The sequence below is a fragment of the Myxine glutinosa genome, chromosome 1 (assembly GCF_964187855.1).
Source record: "Myxine glutinosa chromosome 1, kmMyxGlut1.1, whole genome shotgun sequence".
NCBI lineage: Eukaryota > Metazoa > Chordata > Myxini > Myxiniformes > Myxinidae > Myxine > Myxine glutinosa.
The window spans coordinates 255288055-255305928 of record NC_136261.1 but is presented as its reverse complement, the minus strand read 5'-3'; the positions used below and the strand labels follow the sequence as shown (position 1 = coordinate 255305928).

The 17874-nt window shown below is 44.8% G+C and overlaps 1 protein-coding gene across 4 annotated transcripts in view; it reads left to right on the top strand.

Annotated features, from left to right (window-relative positions):
• Positions 1-14276, top strand: part of LOC137436499 (ribosomal protein S6 kinase delta-1) — a 283132-nt gene extending 268856 nt beyond the window's left edge. For all 4 annotated transcript variants that reach the window (XM_078786048.1, XM_078786046.1, XM_078786045.1 and 1 more), the window contains 3 exons: positions 5936-6015; positions 7935-8030; positions 13443-14276. In XM_078786048.1, coding sequence (XP_078642174.1) covers positions 5936-6015; positions 7935-8030; positions 13443-13559 — 293 coding nt within the window. In that variant the 3' untranslated portion in view covers positions 13560-14276. The remainder of the gene's footprint in view (positions 1-5935; positions 6016-7934; positions 8031-13442) is intronic.
• Positions 14277-17874: the final 3598 nt, after the last annotated feature.

Sequence of the window (17874 nt, the reverse complement as noted above, 5' to 3'; positions counted from 1 at the left end):
TTGTGAAGATAGTTTGTTCATGGCATTGAAAAAAAATTGGGGTCTAAAGGGGTCTACCGGGGGTCAAAGTGGATCAACGTTTGACCCCCACCCCCTCCTCCCCCACCCCCCCCCCCACCCCACCCCCCCAAAAAAAAAAAAAGAATTTGCTTTTTCCTCTGAAACGACACACACGATTTCGATGAAACCTGATCACAACCTTCATTACCCGTGACCTACCAATGTTTGTTCACTACACTAAGAAAATCGAAGGTTAAGGGGGTCATAGTGGGTCCAGGTTTGACCTCAAAAATAGGTATTTGCTTTCTTCTCTGAAACTACACTCACGATTGCAATGAAACTTTACCACAACCTTCACCTCCCGAGATGTACCAAAGTTTGTTCACGGCATTAAAAACATCTGCCCCTTTAGGAGTCTAGGGGGGGGAGTTGCCCCCCAAAATAGGTATTTTTTGCTTTGTTTGTTTGTTTAAAGTCTTATGAATATGTTAGTATGATACTACATGCTGCCCTGTCTTCTAGCAACCATTGAAATTGGTGAAAAATACCTTTAATCAGTGTAATATACTGCTTTATTCTAGCAGGTGAGATTCTACCAGTGCCTAGGGGGTATTGCCCCTTTGTTTTTACACCCACTAAAGGGTATTACAACCACCAAATGTACATTGTAGTTTGTTTTGAACCCTTACCAGAAACCTCATAAACATTAGCAACTGTCTTCTTGAATTAATATGGAACGTGCGTGCTGTGAACAACGAAGAGATCGTTGTGCACGAAACCATCAGCACAATGCTAATGGATTTATCCAGCCAAAGCAAGAGATAAAAGCATGTCTTGTTGTTTCACAGCACTAGGCACAGTGGCCTACGTACACCGACCGACCGCAGAGCCTTGCAGCCTGGGATGCACGACATGCCACAGCGGTGCGTTCAAAGTGCTAAATTCAAATGTGTAGGCCGAAAACATTAGCACACGACTTCACTGCCCATTTCACACTTAAATAAATGCTGAGCCAGATAATGACATCATTTTTTACGGTTAATACACCAGATATATAAAAATACCTGACACGTTACGACACCAGATTTAACTGTTTCTCCGAAAGAACTGCCTGGCAAACCGACCCATCTATTCCTGAACAATTCCTTGAAGAGTTTCAGTCCCTCAAACCTTTGGGCCTCATTATCAGCCATGATCTTCCTTGGGCAAACCAAAGTTCAAAGTTGGCCTCAAAAGCCAGCTGCCAACTGGGCATCCTCCGCCATGCAAAGTCTTTCCTTGGCATTCCTGAACTCCTATCCACCTGCAAGACCTTCATCTGATCTAGTACTGCTCTCCCCTCTGGATTGGCACCCTTGCCTCACACCTCGCTTAGTTTGACACCGTTGAAACCAAGGTCTTTAAAATCAATGAATCTCCCATGATGAAAATGAGTTTATGGGCCTATCACGTTCACAGAGCAGATACATTCTTCCCCACATCCCATATTTCTCCAAATATTGCGATATTTTGTCCCTCGGCCATGCTGTTGGTGTGTTCACCCCCCTCTCTCTTTCTACTGTTCCTTTTGTGCTGTTTTTGTGCTTTTGTCCTGTTCTTTGTTCTCTCTTCCTCATATGTGGTGATTTCAATTGTCACCATGCCAGTTGGCTGGGTGTGGGTACCTCTCTCACCAGCCATGGCTCTTCAGCAAAGGACTTCTGCGACTCACTGGGACTGACACAATCTGTCAATTTCCCGACCCGGATCTCAGTCAACGGAGCATCTTCTCTTCTGGATTTGGTTATGACAAACTTCCCTGAAAATGTCTGCTGCTCTTCTTCTGCTCCAATCGGCTCATCTGATCATGTGCTTGTTAAAGTGGACATCTCTCTGACCATTCTCAGAGAGCCTCCTCAGCGTCGACGAGTCTGGCATTTCACTCAGGCCAACTGGCACGGTCTTCAAGCAGCCATCAATCATCTGGACTGGTCTCCCATCTCTACCGCCTCTGACATCAACTCATCCTGGGAATTCTTTCAAAGTAAATTGCTCTCTCTGATGCACAGATTTATACCATCTCGTCTTCAGTTGTCATACCCTTCCTCCCGTCCATGGTACACGGAATCTTGTGGTGAGGCTGTTGCCCTGAAACAACTTGCTTTCGTCTCCTGGAAAGCAAATCCAACGGAAGGAACTCTCATTTCCTTTCACAAAGCCCGAAACAAGTGTGTGTCCACCCTCAGGAGAGCCAGGAAACAATATCTCACCATTCTCAAGACCGAACTCTCTTATCTGTCTCCCTCTTCCAAATCCTGGTGGCGTCTGGTCAAATCTGTTTCTGGTGTTTGTTCCCCCTCCATCCCCTCCCTCACCTCAAACGGCTTAACGGCTGACTCCACACGTGAAAAAGCTGAATGCCTCAACTCTGTGTTTGCCTCTAAATCTTGTGTCCCAAACCCATCCCTCTCTGTACCCACCGTACCCAGTCGTACCCAGCTGCTCCTGGACTCTGTGTCCTTTCCTCCTGACAAGGTGGAAAAGTTTCTGTCAACCCTCGACTCTGATTCTGCAACTGGTCCTGACGGCATGGTGAGATGCCATGGTGAAGCCCACGGGTCCTAAAATCATGTTCTTCTGCTCTTTAACTCCCTCTTTCTGTTCTCTTTAACTCCCTCTTTCTGTTCTCTTCACCCTCTCTTTTGCTCAAGGTCATCTGCCATCTGCTTGGAAATCAGCCAACATCACCGGTTTGCACAAAAAAGGTGCAAAAACAGATCCCAGCAACTACAGACCAATCAGCCTTCTCCCAATTATCAGCAAAGTCATGGAATCCATCATTGCTTGAGATATTAAATCTTTCCTCTTCTCCAATGGCTTGATCTCTGATCATCAATTTGGTTTCAGACCTGGTCACTCTACTCTGGACATGCTGCTTCTGCTTTCTCAACAATGGATGGAGGTCCTCAACACCAAACAGGAAATTAGAGCCGTCTCCCTTGACATTTCACGTGCCTTCGATACGGTCTGGCACCCTGCTCTGCTCACCAAACTCTCCTCCTTTGGTATCCATGGAAATCTCCACGCATGGCTGGCGGACTTCCTCTCTGGTCGTAGTCAACGTGTGGCCCTGAATGGGTTTCTCTCATCTCCTCTTCCTGTTCAGGCTGGAGTTCCCCAAGGTAGTGTTCTGGGCCCTGTGCTTTTTCTGGTCTTCATCAATGATCTCTCTGACTCTCGTGAAAATCCTCTCTATCTCTTTGCTGACGACTCTACTCTCTGTCGCTCCATTCCTCATCCCTCAGATCGGCAGTCTGCAGCCTCCTCACTCTCTGCAGACCTGGACAAAATCACAGACTGGTCAAACAAGTGGAACATGTCTTTCAATCCTGACAAATCTCACACTCTTACAATGTCTCTCCGAAAGGACCGACTGGACAACCCTCCCATCTACTTTCTCAACAATCCTCTCCAAGAAGTTCTGTCGCTCAAGCTTTTGGGTCTCACTATCTGCCATGATCTTTCTTGGGAAAACCACATTTCCAAGCTGGCCTCCAAAGCCAGTCGCCGACTGGGCATCCTCCGTCGTGCGAAGTCCTTCCTTGGCACACCTGAGCTCCTCACCACATACAAGGCTTTCATCCGCAGCTCAATGGAATACTGTTCCCCCCTCTGGGCTGGTGCTCCTGCCTCACACCTTGCTCGGCTTCACGCTGTTGAGGCCAAAGCTTTCAGAATCATTGGAATCTCCTGCGATGTAGTGAACACCGAGGGCCTTTCACTCACTCACCGCAGGCAGGTTGGTGGTCTTTCTGTCTTCTACCGACTCCTCTCCGGCCTTGCTCCCCCAGCTCTCTCTGTGCTCTGTCCCCGCAATATTCCTTCAGGTCGCACAAGATCTGCCTGCAACCCTCTTATGGTTAAACTGCCAAAGTCTAGGCTCTCTGCTCACCTTCACTCTTTCATTCCCCTTTTCTCCCGCCTCTGGAACAAACTCCCCCACTCCCTTCAATCCCACTCCTCCCTCCAGGTCTTTAAAACAGCTGTTCACCACCATCTCTTATCTTCCCCCATCGAAAACCTTGATCTTTTCTACCCCCGGTAATTCACCCCAGAGTCCTTGCAGTGTTCATATGTTTTATTCCTCTCCCACCTCCCCCCAAGTCCTCCCGATGTCCCTGCTCTCAAATGTTGTGTTTGTGTCCTTCCCCCTCTTCCCCCTCTCTTTTGTGTCCTTCCCCCTCTCTCCCCATCTTGTCTGCCGCTCCCCTTGTTTTTTTGTGTTTTGTGTGTCGGTTTGTCTTTTTGTGTGATTAATGTTAGCTCTTTCACGAGCCTCGATCTTGTATACAAAAAAAATCAAAAAAAAAAAATCTGTTCTATGTTGTAGCTCCTCTGCAAGCCTCAACACTGTAAACAACAACAACTACAATGAAGTCGATGGCACACCATCGCAAATCCCCACATTTCCCACCTATAGCAAGGTTGAAAGATGTCAAAAAGTTCCACCAGGAATGACCCAATATCACATTTTGAGTGACATTTTCCCCATTATGACCCCTGTGACCTCCCCACCCCTTGGGCATGAATTGGGGGTCAAATCCAAATTATCGTTACAAATTTCATGCATCCCCCAATGGTGTTTGCATATACAAAGTTTCATTAAAAATGTTTTAAAAATTAAAATGTTGCATTTTTTGGTATTTGACTCTTGACCTCACCCCAAAATAACACTGCTCTTACACCTTCTTGCCATGTGGTGATCATAATACAAAGTTTTCTTTGTATTATGATCACCATACATTTCTTGCCAATCATAATACAACACCTCTTTCATTCCTCTTTTCTCCCGCCTCTGGAACAAACTCCCCCACTCCCTTCAATCCCACTCCTCCCTCCAGGTCTTTAAAACAGCTGTTCACCACCATCTCATACAACCCCCATCCAAAACCTTGATCTTTTCTACCCCCGTTAATTCACCCTAGATCCACTTTTTTGAAATTCCGACTTTATTCCTGGAAGTCCGAGCAGTGTCCATGTGTTTTTTTGCCTCTCCCACCCCCGCCCCCCTTCCCATGCCTCCTCCCCCAAGCCCTCGCCCTCCCACAGATCTCCCGATGTCCCTGCTCTCCATCTTGTCTACCGCTCCCTTTATCATATGTTTTATGTGTCGGTTTGTCTTTTTGTGATCAATGTTAGCTCTTACACGAGCCTCGATCTTGTATACAAAAATATATAAAAAACTACCAAGTTTGGTGAATTTAGACCCAACCGTTTTGGAGGCGACAGCGTGACAGACAGAGAGACTGCGCCAATTACCCTACCCCCCTCCCCTCGTCTTTTTTTTTTTTTCCTTCAAAAGTGTGGGGATAAAAACATATTGACTTCCACAAACCGTTGTGAGCTGAGCAATTGATGGAGAAGGTCATTTTGCAGAATGGGCTGTTGAAGTGAAACGTTTGCCATGAGAAATGCTATGAGTTGCTATTTAAAGAAGGGTGCACCATGTTTTAACTTTTGCTAACGTCCTTCAACACAATCTTTATACCTAATATTTCTGTCTCTATACAAATTGTTATCGCACTAATTAAAATGCACCGTCATTGCATTTCACAGAATTAGGTAAAAGTATTCCAACAACATTGCAGCATCCTGAGGACGCGACATTACTTCATGCCACGACCTACATCACAGGTCGCTGTAAATCCTCACCAGGATCTTGATAAACGACAAGGCCCATCACAGCATGAGCTAAACACCTGCGCTTTCAAAGCATCATAAAGTCTGAAACAGAACACAATCGAACAACGTGATTCCTTTAGATCAATGAAACACAGGGTCTTGCAGTCATCTCATCATTTTATTGGACACCGAGCACAGTTGGTGCATTGACATGGTAAACCATTCCAGTCCAGTATTAAATTGCATCAATTAATTTGATACTTTGTATTTCCAGAGGTGGTGCGTGGAGAAATTACAGAGGCCTCTGATTGGTGGAGCTTGGGAGCTATAATATATGAACTTCTAACTGGTGAGGTGAGCATGGGTGTGTTGGTTCTACACAGAGGTGTATTTTTTACCTGTGACGTCTCTCAGGTCCACAAGAGTTTCACATTGCTGTTGTTGTTGGGGTTCTTGCTGTGGGTCGATTTTTGAAATGTGCACCCATTGGTCGGACAGCTGCTGGACTACACCCACATCTGTCTCTTGAATCCACCCACCATAGAACCGAGACAAAATGATATGGCCGCCATCTTGGTTTTCTGGTAGGTGTAAGATAACTGCTTTATTAGTCAGGCCATAGCTGTGTGGCGTACTCTCGTGAGATCTCACGGTGATCCCGTCTGAGATGGAAGAGCATATAGTAATTCTCAAAACACGGAACCAAACACAAACATGGAGCAGGAACATAGCAGTACATTACAGTGGGCCTAACACATTAGGCCGATAGGACTCTGCTGATACATTTGTGCTATATGATATATACACTGCTCTGATACACTACTCAGGTTTGTTTTGTCAGATTTACATTGGTGTTGTTTGGGTCGAGTGTTATTGACGATGAGGGACTTTAGCATGGAAGGAAAAGATGTCCGAGGCATTCAGAATCCTAGTCAATCCTTTATTTCAACTGCAACCAACCAAAGCCGCTCGTGTCACTTCCGGTTGTGCCCGGTTCCGGAAAACCCTTGATCAGCCCAAGCTCAGGCATACTTACGTATTATAACATGGAAGGCAAAATGATGCTGCCAGAGGACCACAAAAAAGTAATCATATGTCATATAATAGTAAGGTTCAATCAAGCCCGTCAGGACTCACGGTATGTCAAAAAGCATGGTGAGGTATCAAGTTAATGATTTAATAGCACATTAAATGTGTGTTTCCCAATCGTACTGTTCATCCTTTAAAAGTGCTTTAAATTTCCCTTTACCAGATTTTGTCGCAGGTTGTGACCACAGTGCAGTCATTCTTGTCAAATAGTTTTATTGGTTTTTTTGGTTTGTTTTTTGTATACAAGATCGAGGCTCGTGAAAGAGCTAACATTAATCACACAAAAAGTCAAACCGACACATATAACACAAAATAAGGGGAGCGGTAGGCAAGATGGGGAGAGAGGGGGAAGGACACAAACACAACATTGAGAGCAGGGACATCGAGAGAACTGTGGGAGGGAGAGGGCTTGGGGGGAGGTGGGAGAGGTATAAGACATATGGACACTGCAAGGACTTCCAGGAAAGAAGTTGGAATTTCGAAAAAGTGTATATGGGGTGAATTAGCAGGGGTAGAAAAGATCAACGTTTTGGATGGGGAAAGATAAGAGATGGTGGTGAACAGCTGTTTTAAAGACGGAGGGAGGAGTGGGATTGAAGGGAGTGGGGGAGTTTGTTCCAGAGGCGGGAGAAAAGGGGAATGGAACAGAGAGCCTAGATTTTGGCAGTTTAACCATAAGAGGGTTGCTGGCAGATCTTGTGCGACCTGTAGGAATATTTGGGGGACAGAGCACAGAGAGAGCTGGAGGAGCAAGGCTCTCGTTAGTTGATTTACATAAAGCTCTACATTCCTTGTAGAGTGTTTCTGTGGCTGTCAATGGTAAAGTGTAAAGGTGAGCAGTTGTGCCCAGATTATTTATTTACTCTATGTTGAATGAATACTTTTGCATTAAAATTGGCCCAGAATGTAGGTTTTATTTAATTTTTATGTCTTTATTTCTCTACTTCTTAATTGATTATTTTCTTCGGGAACCCAGGGGATTTAAGGAGGCTGACCCCTGCTCTAGCAGGGAAAATGGCTGTAAAATGCCTGTTGTTTGTTGTGGAACCCAGGGGATTTAAGTGACAAACTTTGTAGCAAATAGGTTTTAAAAGTAGCATTCTCTTGATTGTAGCTGTGGTTATTCCCACTGACCATCTCTCCTCATTCACCTTTACTCATCAGCCTTCTCTCCTGTCTTACAGCCCCTCCGCTGCTGCCATCCCAATGGTTTTGGTGCAAAATCCAGACTGAGCTTTCCTGAGCATTTGCCTACTGAGGCAAAGTCGTTGTTGCAGCAGGTGGTGCTTGAGTTGTGCTTTGATGTACAGTGATTGCAGTGATATAAATTGCAGTGAATATTGTAATTTTTCTGAAAATACAAAACCGATAGTTTAACAACCAGCATGGCCTGGCTTGAATCTGCGGAGTGGAGGATCTGCTGTCATGTGGCCAGATACTCAGCTTTGATTGGTGTACGTTTGTGAGGGACATATAGTACATACAAACACCGGACGGACAGACAAATGCTGTTCCAGACAGCATTGCCCTATGGGCTACACCGTAAACATACAGTATGGCTGCTGAACCACGTGACTGATGATGTCGTCAAAAATAATTTATTGACCAATTTATTTCTAGATCATGCTCAAGAAATTTTATACTGATCAGATCCAGTGTTCTGCTTGTCGATTTATAATATCATAATGAAAGCACCTATGACATTATCATTAGCATATGTTATTCCCCATGGGGAGTACTTTACAATGAGCCACCTTTCAATTTTTTTTCCAAGAAGCAGTTTTGGAGAAATAGAGGTGCCAAGTTTTTTGGTTTTTCCAAGATGGTGCCCGTACCACGTGACCAATGGCATCATAATTATCATTAAAAAAATTATACAGGAGGAGGCACTCCTATGGTGAAAAATTTGTGTCAATCGGACCAAAGATTGCAGAGAAACCGAATTTTTGAAGGAATAAACCCGCAAAATGCCGGCGGAATTGACATACATATATTCACCGGACGGTCAGCCAAACGCTGTTCCATACGGCATCGCCCTACAGGCTACGCTGTAAAAAAAAATTGGGCTTTTCCATTTTCATTGTGAAGCCTTGGTTTATAAAAGACTGCAGGATCTATTTAGGTTAAACCCTGCAGCCGTTTAGAAACTGGGCAGGGAACAACAACATTTATAGCGCCTGCTCAGTGTCTGGGAGGTGGGCGGTTCAAACCCCGGCTGAGTCATACCAAAGACTGCAAAAATGGTATGTGCTGCTTCCTTGCTTGATGCTCAGCATTTAAAAAGGACAGAGCATGGACAAGCAACCATAGGTTAGCAATCATGGGCCCCTCAAAGCCTGTGCTGATGACCTCCTCCAGCCTTGAAGTTCCTTAAAAGGGATATATATTGTTACGGATCTCTGACGTCGGCTCTCCCCTTATCAAGAGGGGGTTAATCCCCTTGTCTCTTATCTGGCCGACGCGATCCTGGAAGTTATAACGTCCTTCCCGGGCAGCGTTAGGTAGGGTTTGTTAGGCCTAGGGATTCGCTACTACCTAAGTACTAACGCTGACCGGAAACGAGGGAATAACTCCCGCTCGAATCACGGATATTGATGGAATATTGCCGAGCAGATAGCAATCCGCGATCCGAGCTGTTAACCAAGACTAGACCCGTTTCTAGCGGTTCTGATCGTGCCACGTTTACCCAATGGAGAAAAGACTAGGACGATCGGATTAAGGAGAAACCAGAAAGAACAGGTCAATTTATTACAAATGCACAAAGAAGAAGAGGAAATGAAAGAATGTACAAGAAAGAAAGAGGAAGGAAAAGTACACAGGGCAGCCTTAGACAGTCTTAGTCTATTCCCTGGACACGGGCCCAATCGCTCTCAGATTCGGTCTCAGACTCCGGACTCACACGGGGATGCAGATGGTAGGGTGGAAGGTCCGGAGATGGTGTCCAGGCTCCAGTCCGGCTCCGGTCCAGCAGACGAAACCCGGCAGGCAGCTCTCCACATAGTGTAACGCGAGCGGACAATTATCGTGGCGGGGAAAGGTAAACTTGGGCTATCGGCGTACGTAATATGCGCGCCGGCGCTTTGACACGCGCTACCGGTCTTACTCGCCCCAAGCGCCCCCTCCCCAATGTCCTGCACGCTGCGGTTCTTAGCAATGCGTGCCGCGCGCTCGCCCTTAGTACAGCGGGTTGCCACAGCGCGTCCTTTGTAATACCAATGCTTGGCTTCAGTCTTCGGTAATGAGCGCTGCTCCGTAAGTTCTTATCACAAGCCAACCTCCCAACAAGTCCTTCCAACCACGATAAGTCTTCTGTGCACAATCCTCTTAGCACAAGCTTCCTACGAGAGTCCTCTCAAAGGGCTTTGCGTGCGCGCTTTTATAACATAAGCCAGCGAACGCTCTCGAAGCCCAAAACCACACCCTGTCAGGCGACCTCACCTCAGCCCTGGTTGGCTGGTGTTGACTTACCGGCCCCGCCCTGACGGCTGATTGACGTGGCTGCACCTTCATCCTGGCGCTCCGCCCCCTTTTCGGGCCTTACCTCGTGGGTTTCTGGGATGGTTTGAGCAGAAGCCCAGCGAGGTTGCGAACGCTGCTGACAAAGGCGCGTAACAAATTGGGAAGGGCCATGGGGCACAGACTGGAGCGCGCTTAATGGTGTCGCTTGGAAGGGAGGCTGCCAAAATGAACGGAAGGGCTTACTCTTATTTGATTGACGCAACGCAGATGCAACTATTGGAAAATGGCCTTATCTAAACACAGACTATGAAATAACTGACGTCCTATGGTGACCTACGTGTTGCTTGTGGCCTACCTATGGGGTGCTACCTTTAACCTTTAATGATGTCATTATTTACAAGTGTGGGTTCTCAAAACCGCAACAATATATATACAGACTTGGCATTTAATATGGAATATTTTTTTTCTTCTTGACTTGGGTTTACTTTCTGAACTCAGTATATCAATCTGGTGAGTTTCTTTTACCCTTCGGTGATGTCTTTGTTGAAAGAACCATGTCACTGATTGTCTTTCGCAGCAATAAGTCAATAACAGGATTATATCACAGTTGGCGTGACAAAATGTAAGGACAGGTACATTTGACGATTGGCTTCACAATCGGGTATATAAGGGTTGTTGCGTTCTGTATTAGTGGAAAACAACTGCTGCACGTCTACAAAAGTTATTGCCGCTTCCTCTGGAGATGGTCCGTCAACTTGACAATCCTGTTTGTCATGGAGTGGTGGCTTTACGAAATTTTGGCATGAAACAGCGTGCTGTTGCTTGGCAGTATGGCATCACTCAAGGTCAGGTGTCAAAGATCCTGAAACGAAATGCTCAGAGGGGTGTCCCTCCTAAAATACCGAGGCCAGGATGTCCACGCAGAACCACAAGGAGAGATGATCGCCAGCTGCACCGGTTAGTCTGCAATGGCCGTACCAAGTCAGCTAATCGGCTTAGGGCTGAGTGGCAGCAACTGACAAATGTGCCTGTATCCAGAAGGCTAGTCAACCTTCTGGACTGGTTCAAGCAGGCTATCGTGCCAGGCGTCCCCTGAGAAAGCCACGCCTGACCAGACAACACAGCCAGCGCCGATTGCAGTGGGCCAGAGAGTACCGTCAATGGCAGCCAGGACACTGGAATCACGTGACCTTCAGTGACGAGTCTAGATTTCTGGTCTATCGTCAAGATGGCCGCGTCCGAGTGCGCAGACAAGTGCATGAAGCCCACAACGAAGACTGTATAGTGCCCAGAGTCCAAGCTGGAGGTGGTGGGGTGACCGTTTGGGCTGCTTTTCATGCAGGGGGCAAAACTGACCTGGTTGTTCTGAATGGAAACCTGAACCAGTTCAAGTACAGGGTCATTCTGGAAGAAACATTGCTTCCATTTGCTCGTACAGCCTTTCGAGGAAACTTTGTCTTCCAAGATGACAATGCACGGCATCATCGTGCTCGCATGATCCAACACTTTCTTGCTGACCGTGGTGTAGAGCATATGGAGTGGCCTGCCATGTCCCCGTATATGAATCCGATAGAGAACTTGTGGGCAGAAGTAACGCGTCGAATCGACAACTTGGACCGGCAGCCTACCTCTGTGCGTGAATTGCAGCAGGCTATTGTCACTGCATGGCAAGCGATTCCTGTCCAAACCTTGGCAAATCTCGTGAACAGCATACCTCGACGTGTACGTGCTCTCCTGAATGCTCATGGGGGTTACACGAAGTACTGAACTGTAATTTTACTGTCCGTAATCCCAGTCATAATTTAGCTTTTGTTTTTGTTGAAAAATTTTTTGGCTAATGTGCAAAATAAAGAGATACTTCAGGAAAACGTACAGAAGTGTAACACAGTACTGTCCGTGAATTGAGTTCGATATCAGTTTACATCACTTTCAAGGATCAATTTGCTTTGAAATGTCAAATGTGGTTTTTGTTTATTTTAAAGGTCACATTAACAAAATCTAGAATAATTTCAACATAATTCCAATTAACTTTTGGTTCTAAATCATCTTGAAAAGTAAGTTCACCCCCACAAAAAAATATTCCATATTAAATGCCAAGTCTGTATATACATCACAGTCAGTGCGTCCGTAAAGCCATCTGTTAGGCGGTGAAGCCGTCCGTGAAGCCATCTGTTAGGCGGTGAAGCCGTCCGTGAAGCCGTGACTATATGTCTATTAATTATGTGCTATTGGAATGTATATTTCGACCCTTTAGACTGCTAAGACCCTGAAGACCAAAAGACCAAGTGACACACCTTTCTCTGCTTAATTATCTCACTGCAGATTTTAAAGGCTTCTGATACATGTGGACCTATAAAATTGATCTGTGCCTTTCATTTTGTGATGGAATGATCGAATCAGACTCTGCAGCATTGGAGGGAAGAGCCAAAAGACCCCAAAGACACTTGAAGACATAAAAGACGCATTCGATTTAGATCCATTATACCCCAAGATCCTAAAGAACCTTAAGACCACTTTTACCTTTATGACCCTTTCAATACTTTAGACACCTTGAGATCCCTTCACCCTTCCAACCTTTTATACCCTTTAAACCTTTACACCCCTTAAATCCCTTTTGACCCCTTCGACCTTAACATCATTTAGACCCCTTACACCCTTCAGACCGATTAGACAGCTTCGACCCATGACCATTTAGAACTTTACACCACTTGGATCTTTTTCAATTACAAATAAATAATATCACAAATATTCCAAGTAAATTTGTAGAAAATAAATGTTTGTATTATGATTGGTGTAAATTATGACAACACAGAAACTCACTTATAGTCAGGTCATTATCCTCAGTTAAAACAAGCATGTGTCTGTGTAACGACGCATGGTGAGGTGAGCGTAGTGAGTCAATCCACACTAATAATGTATAAAACCCTGATTGTGATGAAATGATCAGATAACGAAGCCATTTTGAACTTAGGTGCATACACTGTGCATGTGATCATATGTATTTGACAAACCAAACCTCTATCAATTAGTAGATTTCCACTTTTGTGCTTAATATTTGTCACTTTTATGTGGTGTCTTTTCATGCTGCATTGACACCATAGTCAATGTGCCTCAGGAATGAATCAACCAGTAACCAGTAGCCAACCATGGCATAGTTTGGTTAAAAATGCCTATAAAGGCCCGTGAACTTGCAGTTTTAATTGTATAATTTCACATGTGGCCTCTACCCCCAGCTCCTGCAGTACGATCCCACCAACCGGCTGGGTGTCAGGGCAAAAGGAGTGGATACCATCAGATCACATCCCTTCTTCTGTCCATCGAATCCGAACGGCCATTCATCCGAACCCTGATCACTCACCTTTTGCTGTTATTTCTCCTGCGGTGTACACATACTTGGTTTCGACAAGTTGATGCATCCGCAGCCGCGGCACTTTGCGATTAGTTATTCACTTTTAAGCAGCACAACTACAATAACATGCAGTTTACTTTTCTTTCCCACCTGCCTTTCCGGCACACTGTGTCTGCATCTCAAACCTGAAAGCACACGTTTGTAATGCAACATCTTGTTAATAGGCTTGTAAATTAACAGATATCTATATTTTTACTTTTATTTTTGTCTCTTTAACAAACAGCATGTAAGCTAGGTTGGCAGTAGAGAGAGGGTCGTCGTGTTACCACTTCCTGCAGCTGCAGAATGTTTTCCTCTTCAACCGCACAAGGTATTCAGGGTTGAGCATGAAACTCCTCTGCTGTAATCCACACGCTTTGCCTGAAACTAGTGTAGCACATCTCAAGCGCCCAAGCTAATTGCTTTTTTATAAAGATGGGTTTTGTATTATCACAATTTTTTTTATTAAGGAAGACCTTCACGTATTATGGCCTTTTCCCCTCATTACGAGGGCCTTCAGTTCACCTGGCTTTTACCTTGTATGTAGTTTTTTTTTTATCTATTGATCCAAGTAGAGCTGGTGCATCATTTTGGGACAAAGACACTAGTCGATATCAGTGTAATTTAATGTGAATTACAATGATGGTAATGTTGGACCAATACATATACGGAAATGGAAGGCGCCGCTGACTCGGATGGAACCAAAAAACTATTCTAACGATCTTGAACGCAATGGGATCTGCCCAGAAACAGAACATCGCAAAGTCATGGTTGTCCAATAAGTAATACCGTGTGCTATTGTCGATAAGGCCAGGACTAAAGATGTTGAACTTGTAGCCCCGTGCTCTCTTCAGAGGCAGATTGTCGAAATAGTTGTGTGGCTGTACTCATTCCACTCAAATCTAGAGTGATCATGCCTAATGGCTAAAAAAAAAAAAAAAATACAGAGGTTTGTGAGCAATATTTGTCTGACGACAGGTAAACACCGTCGAATACGAGAACTTCCACAGCTAATTCTTGCCTCATCCGCACATGTGCCTTTAGTAGCGTACGTATCTAAACTTTCGTTTGCACCATCGTCTGGTCAACAGATGACTGGGAATGAAATCTAACTGAGCTTCATGCGTCTGCGGCAGAGGGGTACGATCACGGTGAGGAGGCGTGTACTGACCATCCTCATACTGATCGATGCTTTGTTCTTGAACATCTTGTTCCATGGAATATAGACCGGATGCGTCAGGAATTGCCTTTCCAATTTATTCAGCAGCTGCACCTTACTATGTTTGGAAAGTACCTTCAATTAATCTTCTATTTGCATCACATTGAATAATCTCTTCCCCTCCTTCAGTTTTGAATTATGTGAACTAGTGAAGTGCTAGTGACTTCCGCCTGCTCCTGCTTCAGCTTATTTATTCTGTTTAAGTGCAGCCGAGTGTCATTCTCGAAGCCATGCACAAGCCACATAAGCCCTGAGTTGTTGCAGAAGTGACTCCAAGACCAATGGCAATGTCCTGTGCTTGCCCGCTGGCAATCATGATTTTCAATCTGTACGTTTAATGCCTGCACATGCCCGTACAACTTCTCCTTGAAAACGTCTTGAGCATCGATGCTTATTTCTTGGTTGATTCTTTCTCTGCAATCTCCAGGTATGTTTGAAGCTTGTCGAGCCGTTTGAAGCTCAGCTTTGGTGATCATGTTTGAAGTTCAGCTTGTCTTCTGTGGTGATATTTATACCTCTACAAAAATCCACCTTCTTCCCCTGCCCTATATGAACCTGGATGTCCTTCAGCAGATCATTCAGGTGTTCCAGGAGAGATAGAGTCCTTCAAGCACACTGCCCTGCTCATGTACAAGTAGTGGACAAAAAAAATTGGAAACATCTGGGTAAATGAGGGGCTTCCACACAGGTGTGACCCATGTGTTAATTAAACAAATAACATATCCCAACATGCTTAGGGTCATGTATAAAAATGCTGCATAGACCTCGTTGCCTATAATTATGGCTAGCATGGATGCAAGAGGAGAACCCCCAATGTCCCCATCCACAGAGCACTTGTGGTCGACCAATGGTTTGATAAGCATGACACTGATGTTATCCATAATGTCATGGCCTTCTCAGTCACCTGATCTGAACCCAATCGAGCATTTAAGGGATATTCTGGAATGACACCTGAGACAGCGTTTTCCACCTCCATCAAACAGGTGTGAGTTGAGTTGATTGACTTTCTCATGGAAGAATCGGTGCAACTGTGAGTTGAGAATGGTGCCGCATCCCTCATAATGAATTCCAGACACTGGTGGGCTCTGAGCCATGGTGGTGTACAGGCCGTACTGGCCCGACACTGGTGTCCATTTTTGTCCACTACCTGTACCTCCAGGGCCAGTTAATCATCCTCATCGTCAATGCATTTTGTCGTCTTTTTTCTCTCTCTCTCAACTCACGATCCTTTATACCCTCTATTATCCCTACCCAACCCAACCCTCGTATTTGCTCCTCTTCCTTGTTGCTTCCACCTGTAGCTAGCTAGGTTGAAACAACCACTGCCCCACTGTCAGTAGTACATTGCCTTTTTGTACACTTTTTGTACACCACTGCCCCACAGTAGTACATTCCATCAGCCTAAACTTTGTACACAAAAAGAGGTCTATTGGCTTGGAACACCCATCCTTGATGCGGATTTAGATCTGAGTGGAGACTGTTGGAGGTCGAATGAGTCTTCCTGCTACTCGCATGGTTTGAAATACTTTGCTTCCTTCTCATGCTACAGCAGCTCTAGTTTCTCCACTCTCAATTTCTGCCCATTTTCACGTTCCTGCCTCAGACCTTCTTCACTCTCAGTAGCTCCAGATGGTTCTGAGAGGATACGTTTGTTTCACACTTTCATTTCCTTCTCACTCTTGTGCGCTATGCCTTTCTGCTCCATTCCCTTGTGCCAAATTAAAGTTCCCAAAAGGTTGTTGGCATTTGTATAGCGCGTGTTCTTCGTTCCATCGCATCCGCTGCCTCTGGCATCTCTCCTTCACCTCTCGCTTGGCGAGTCATCACTCACTTCTCAGGGGTCTCAAATGCACCACTTTCTCTATTTTATATTCCTTTACCCTATACGTTTTGGTTACCGAAAGGCAAGGTGTTTCGCACCTCTGACTCCAGAAGATTCAGTAGAGGAAGAAGGAGATTCTGGCAATCAATAGGACCAAACATTTCTATGAGCCTTTTTGCCTTTATTGGGGTTTGAAAGTTTGAAGCCATCCTTTATGTCTGGGTTTCAGAAGAAGAGAATGACAAGGACAGAGACCAGGTATTCATCTCTCTTAACACTATTTGGTTGACTAGTCTTCATGTAATGGGCAATTTGAAGATGAAATAGGTATTATAACTAAGTTACGAGGACATTTGGCTAAAAGTTAGGTTTTTAAATCATATCATTGAAGATGTGTTTTTATAAGGTAGTTGCTTAATATTCCTCCTGGGAATTTCAGTCCATCCAGAAATCAGGAGCATCAATGTTTCCATTCTGCTATTGGAATTTGTAGTTTAGAGGTTGATACTGTCTGTAGCCTTTGGTAAGTGTTTATCTACCTTATAGTAACAGTATTTTGCCCGAGAATTAGGTGGCAAGAATTTTGAGGCCCAGCAGGCAATCCTTTACTTTTTTTCAAAAGATACCATGGGTTCCTTAATATCTACAAACAAGTACTAGAAGAGACAGCCATCTGCTGGTTCAATGGCCCTTTCTCGTGGGATGCTAAGCTTGATAGAAACACCACGGTTATTGCTTATAGCTTATAATTCCAATCACATGAGCATCATTCAAGGTTCACCTGCATTTTGTGGAGAGAATTTGAAAGAAGTTGAACTTGCCTTATTTTTCAATATATACCACCACTACAGCTCTGCATTTATTCCATCGATGTCATAACACCTCGAGGCCAGAAGTATAGAACTCTTTTGGATGTGTATGCAGCCATTTTGGGACATCTCGTTTCATACCGTCATCACTTCGAAAACTGATGCTATAAAAATGCTCATACTACCAAATTATAGTTTACTTCCGGTAAGTTTCAGCTGATATGGCTTCTCCCCTGCACCTCCCACGTCATTACACAGTGCTGTGGAATGGCTTTGTGCAGCTGTGATGCCACTTCACTTTGGCATCAGATGGCACAACCACTAAAAATTCTTAGCAATCATTCTTTTACGGTTATCTTCACAAGTGTACAAGTTCACTTTAAACGACACCCATATTTCATCAAAAGTTGCACTCAACCTACACTAT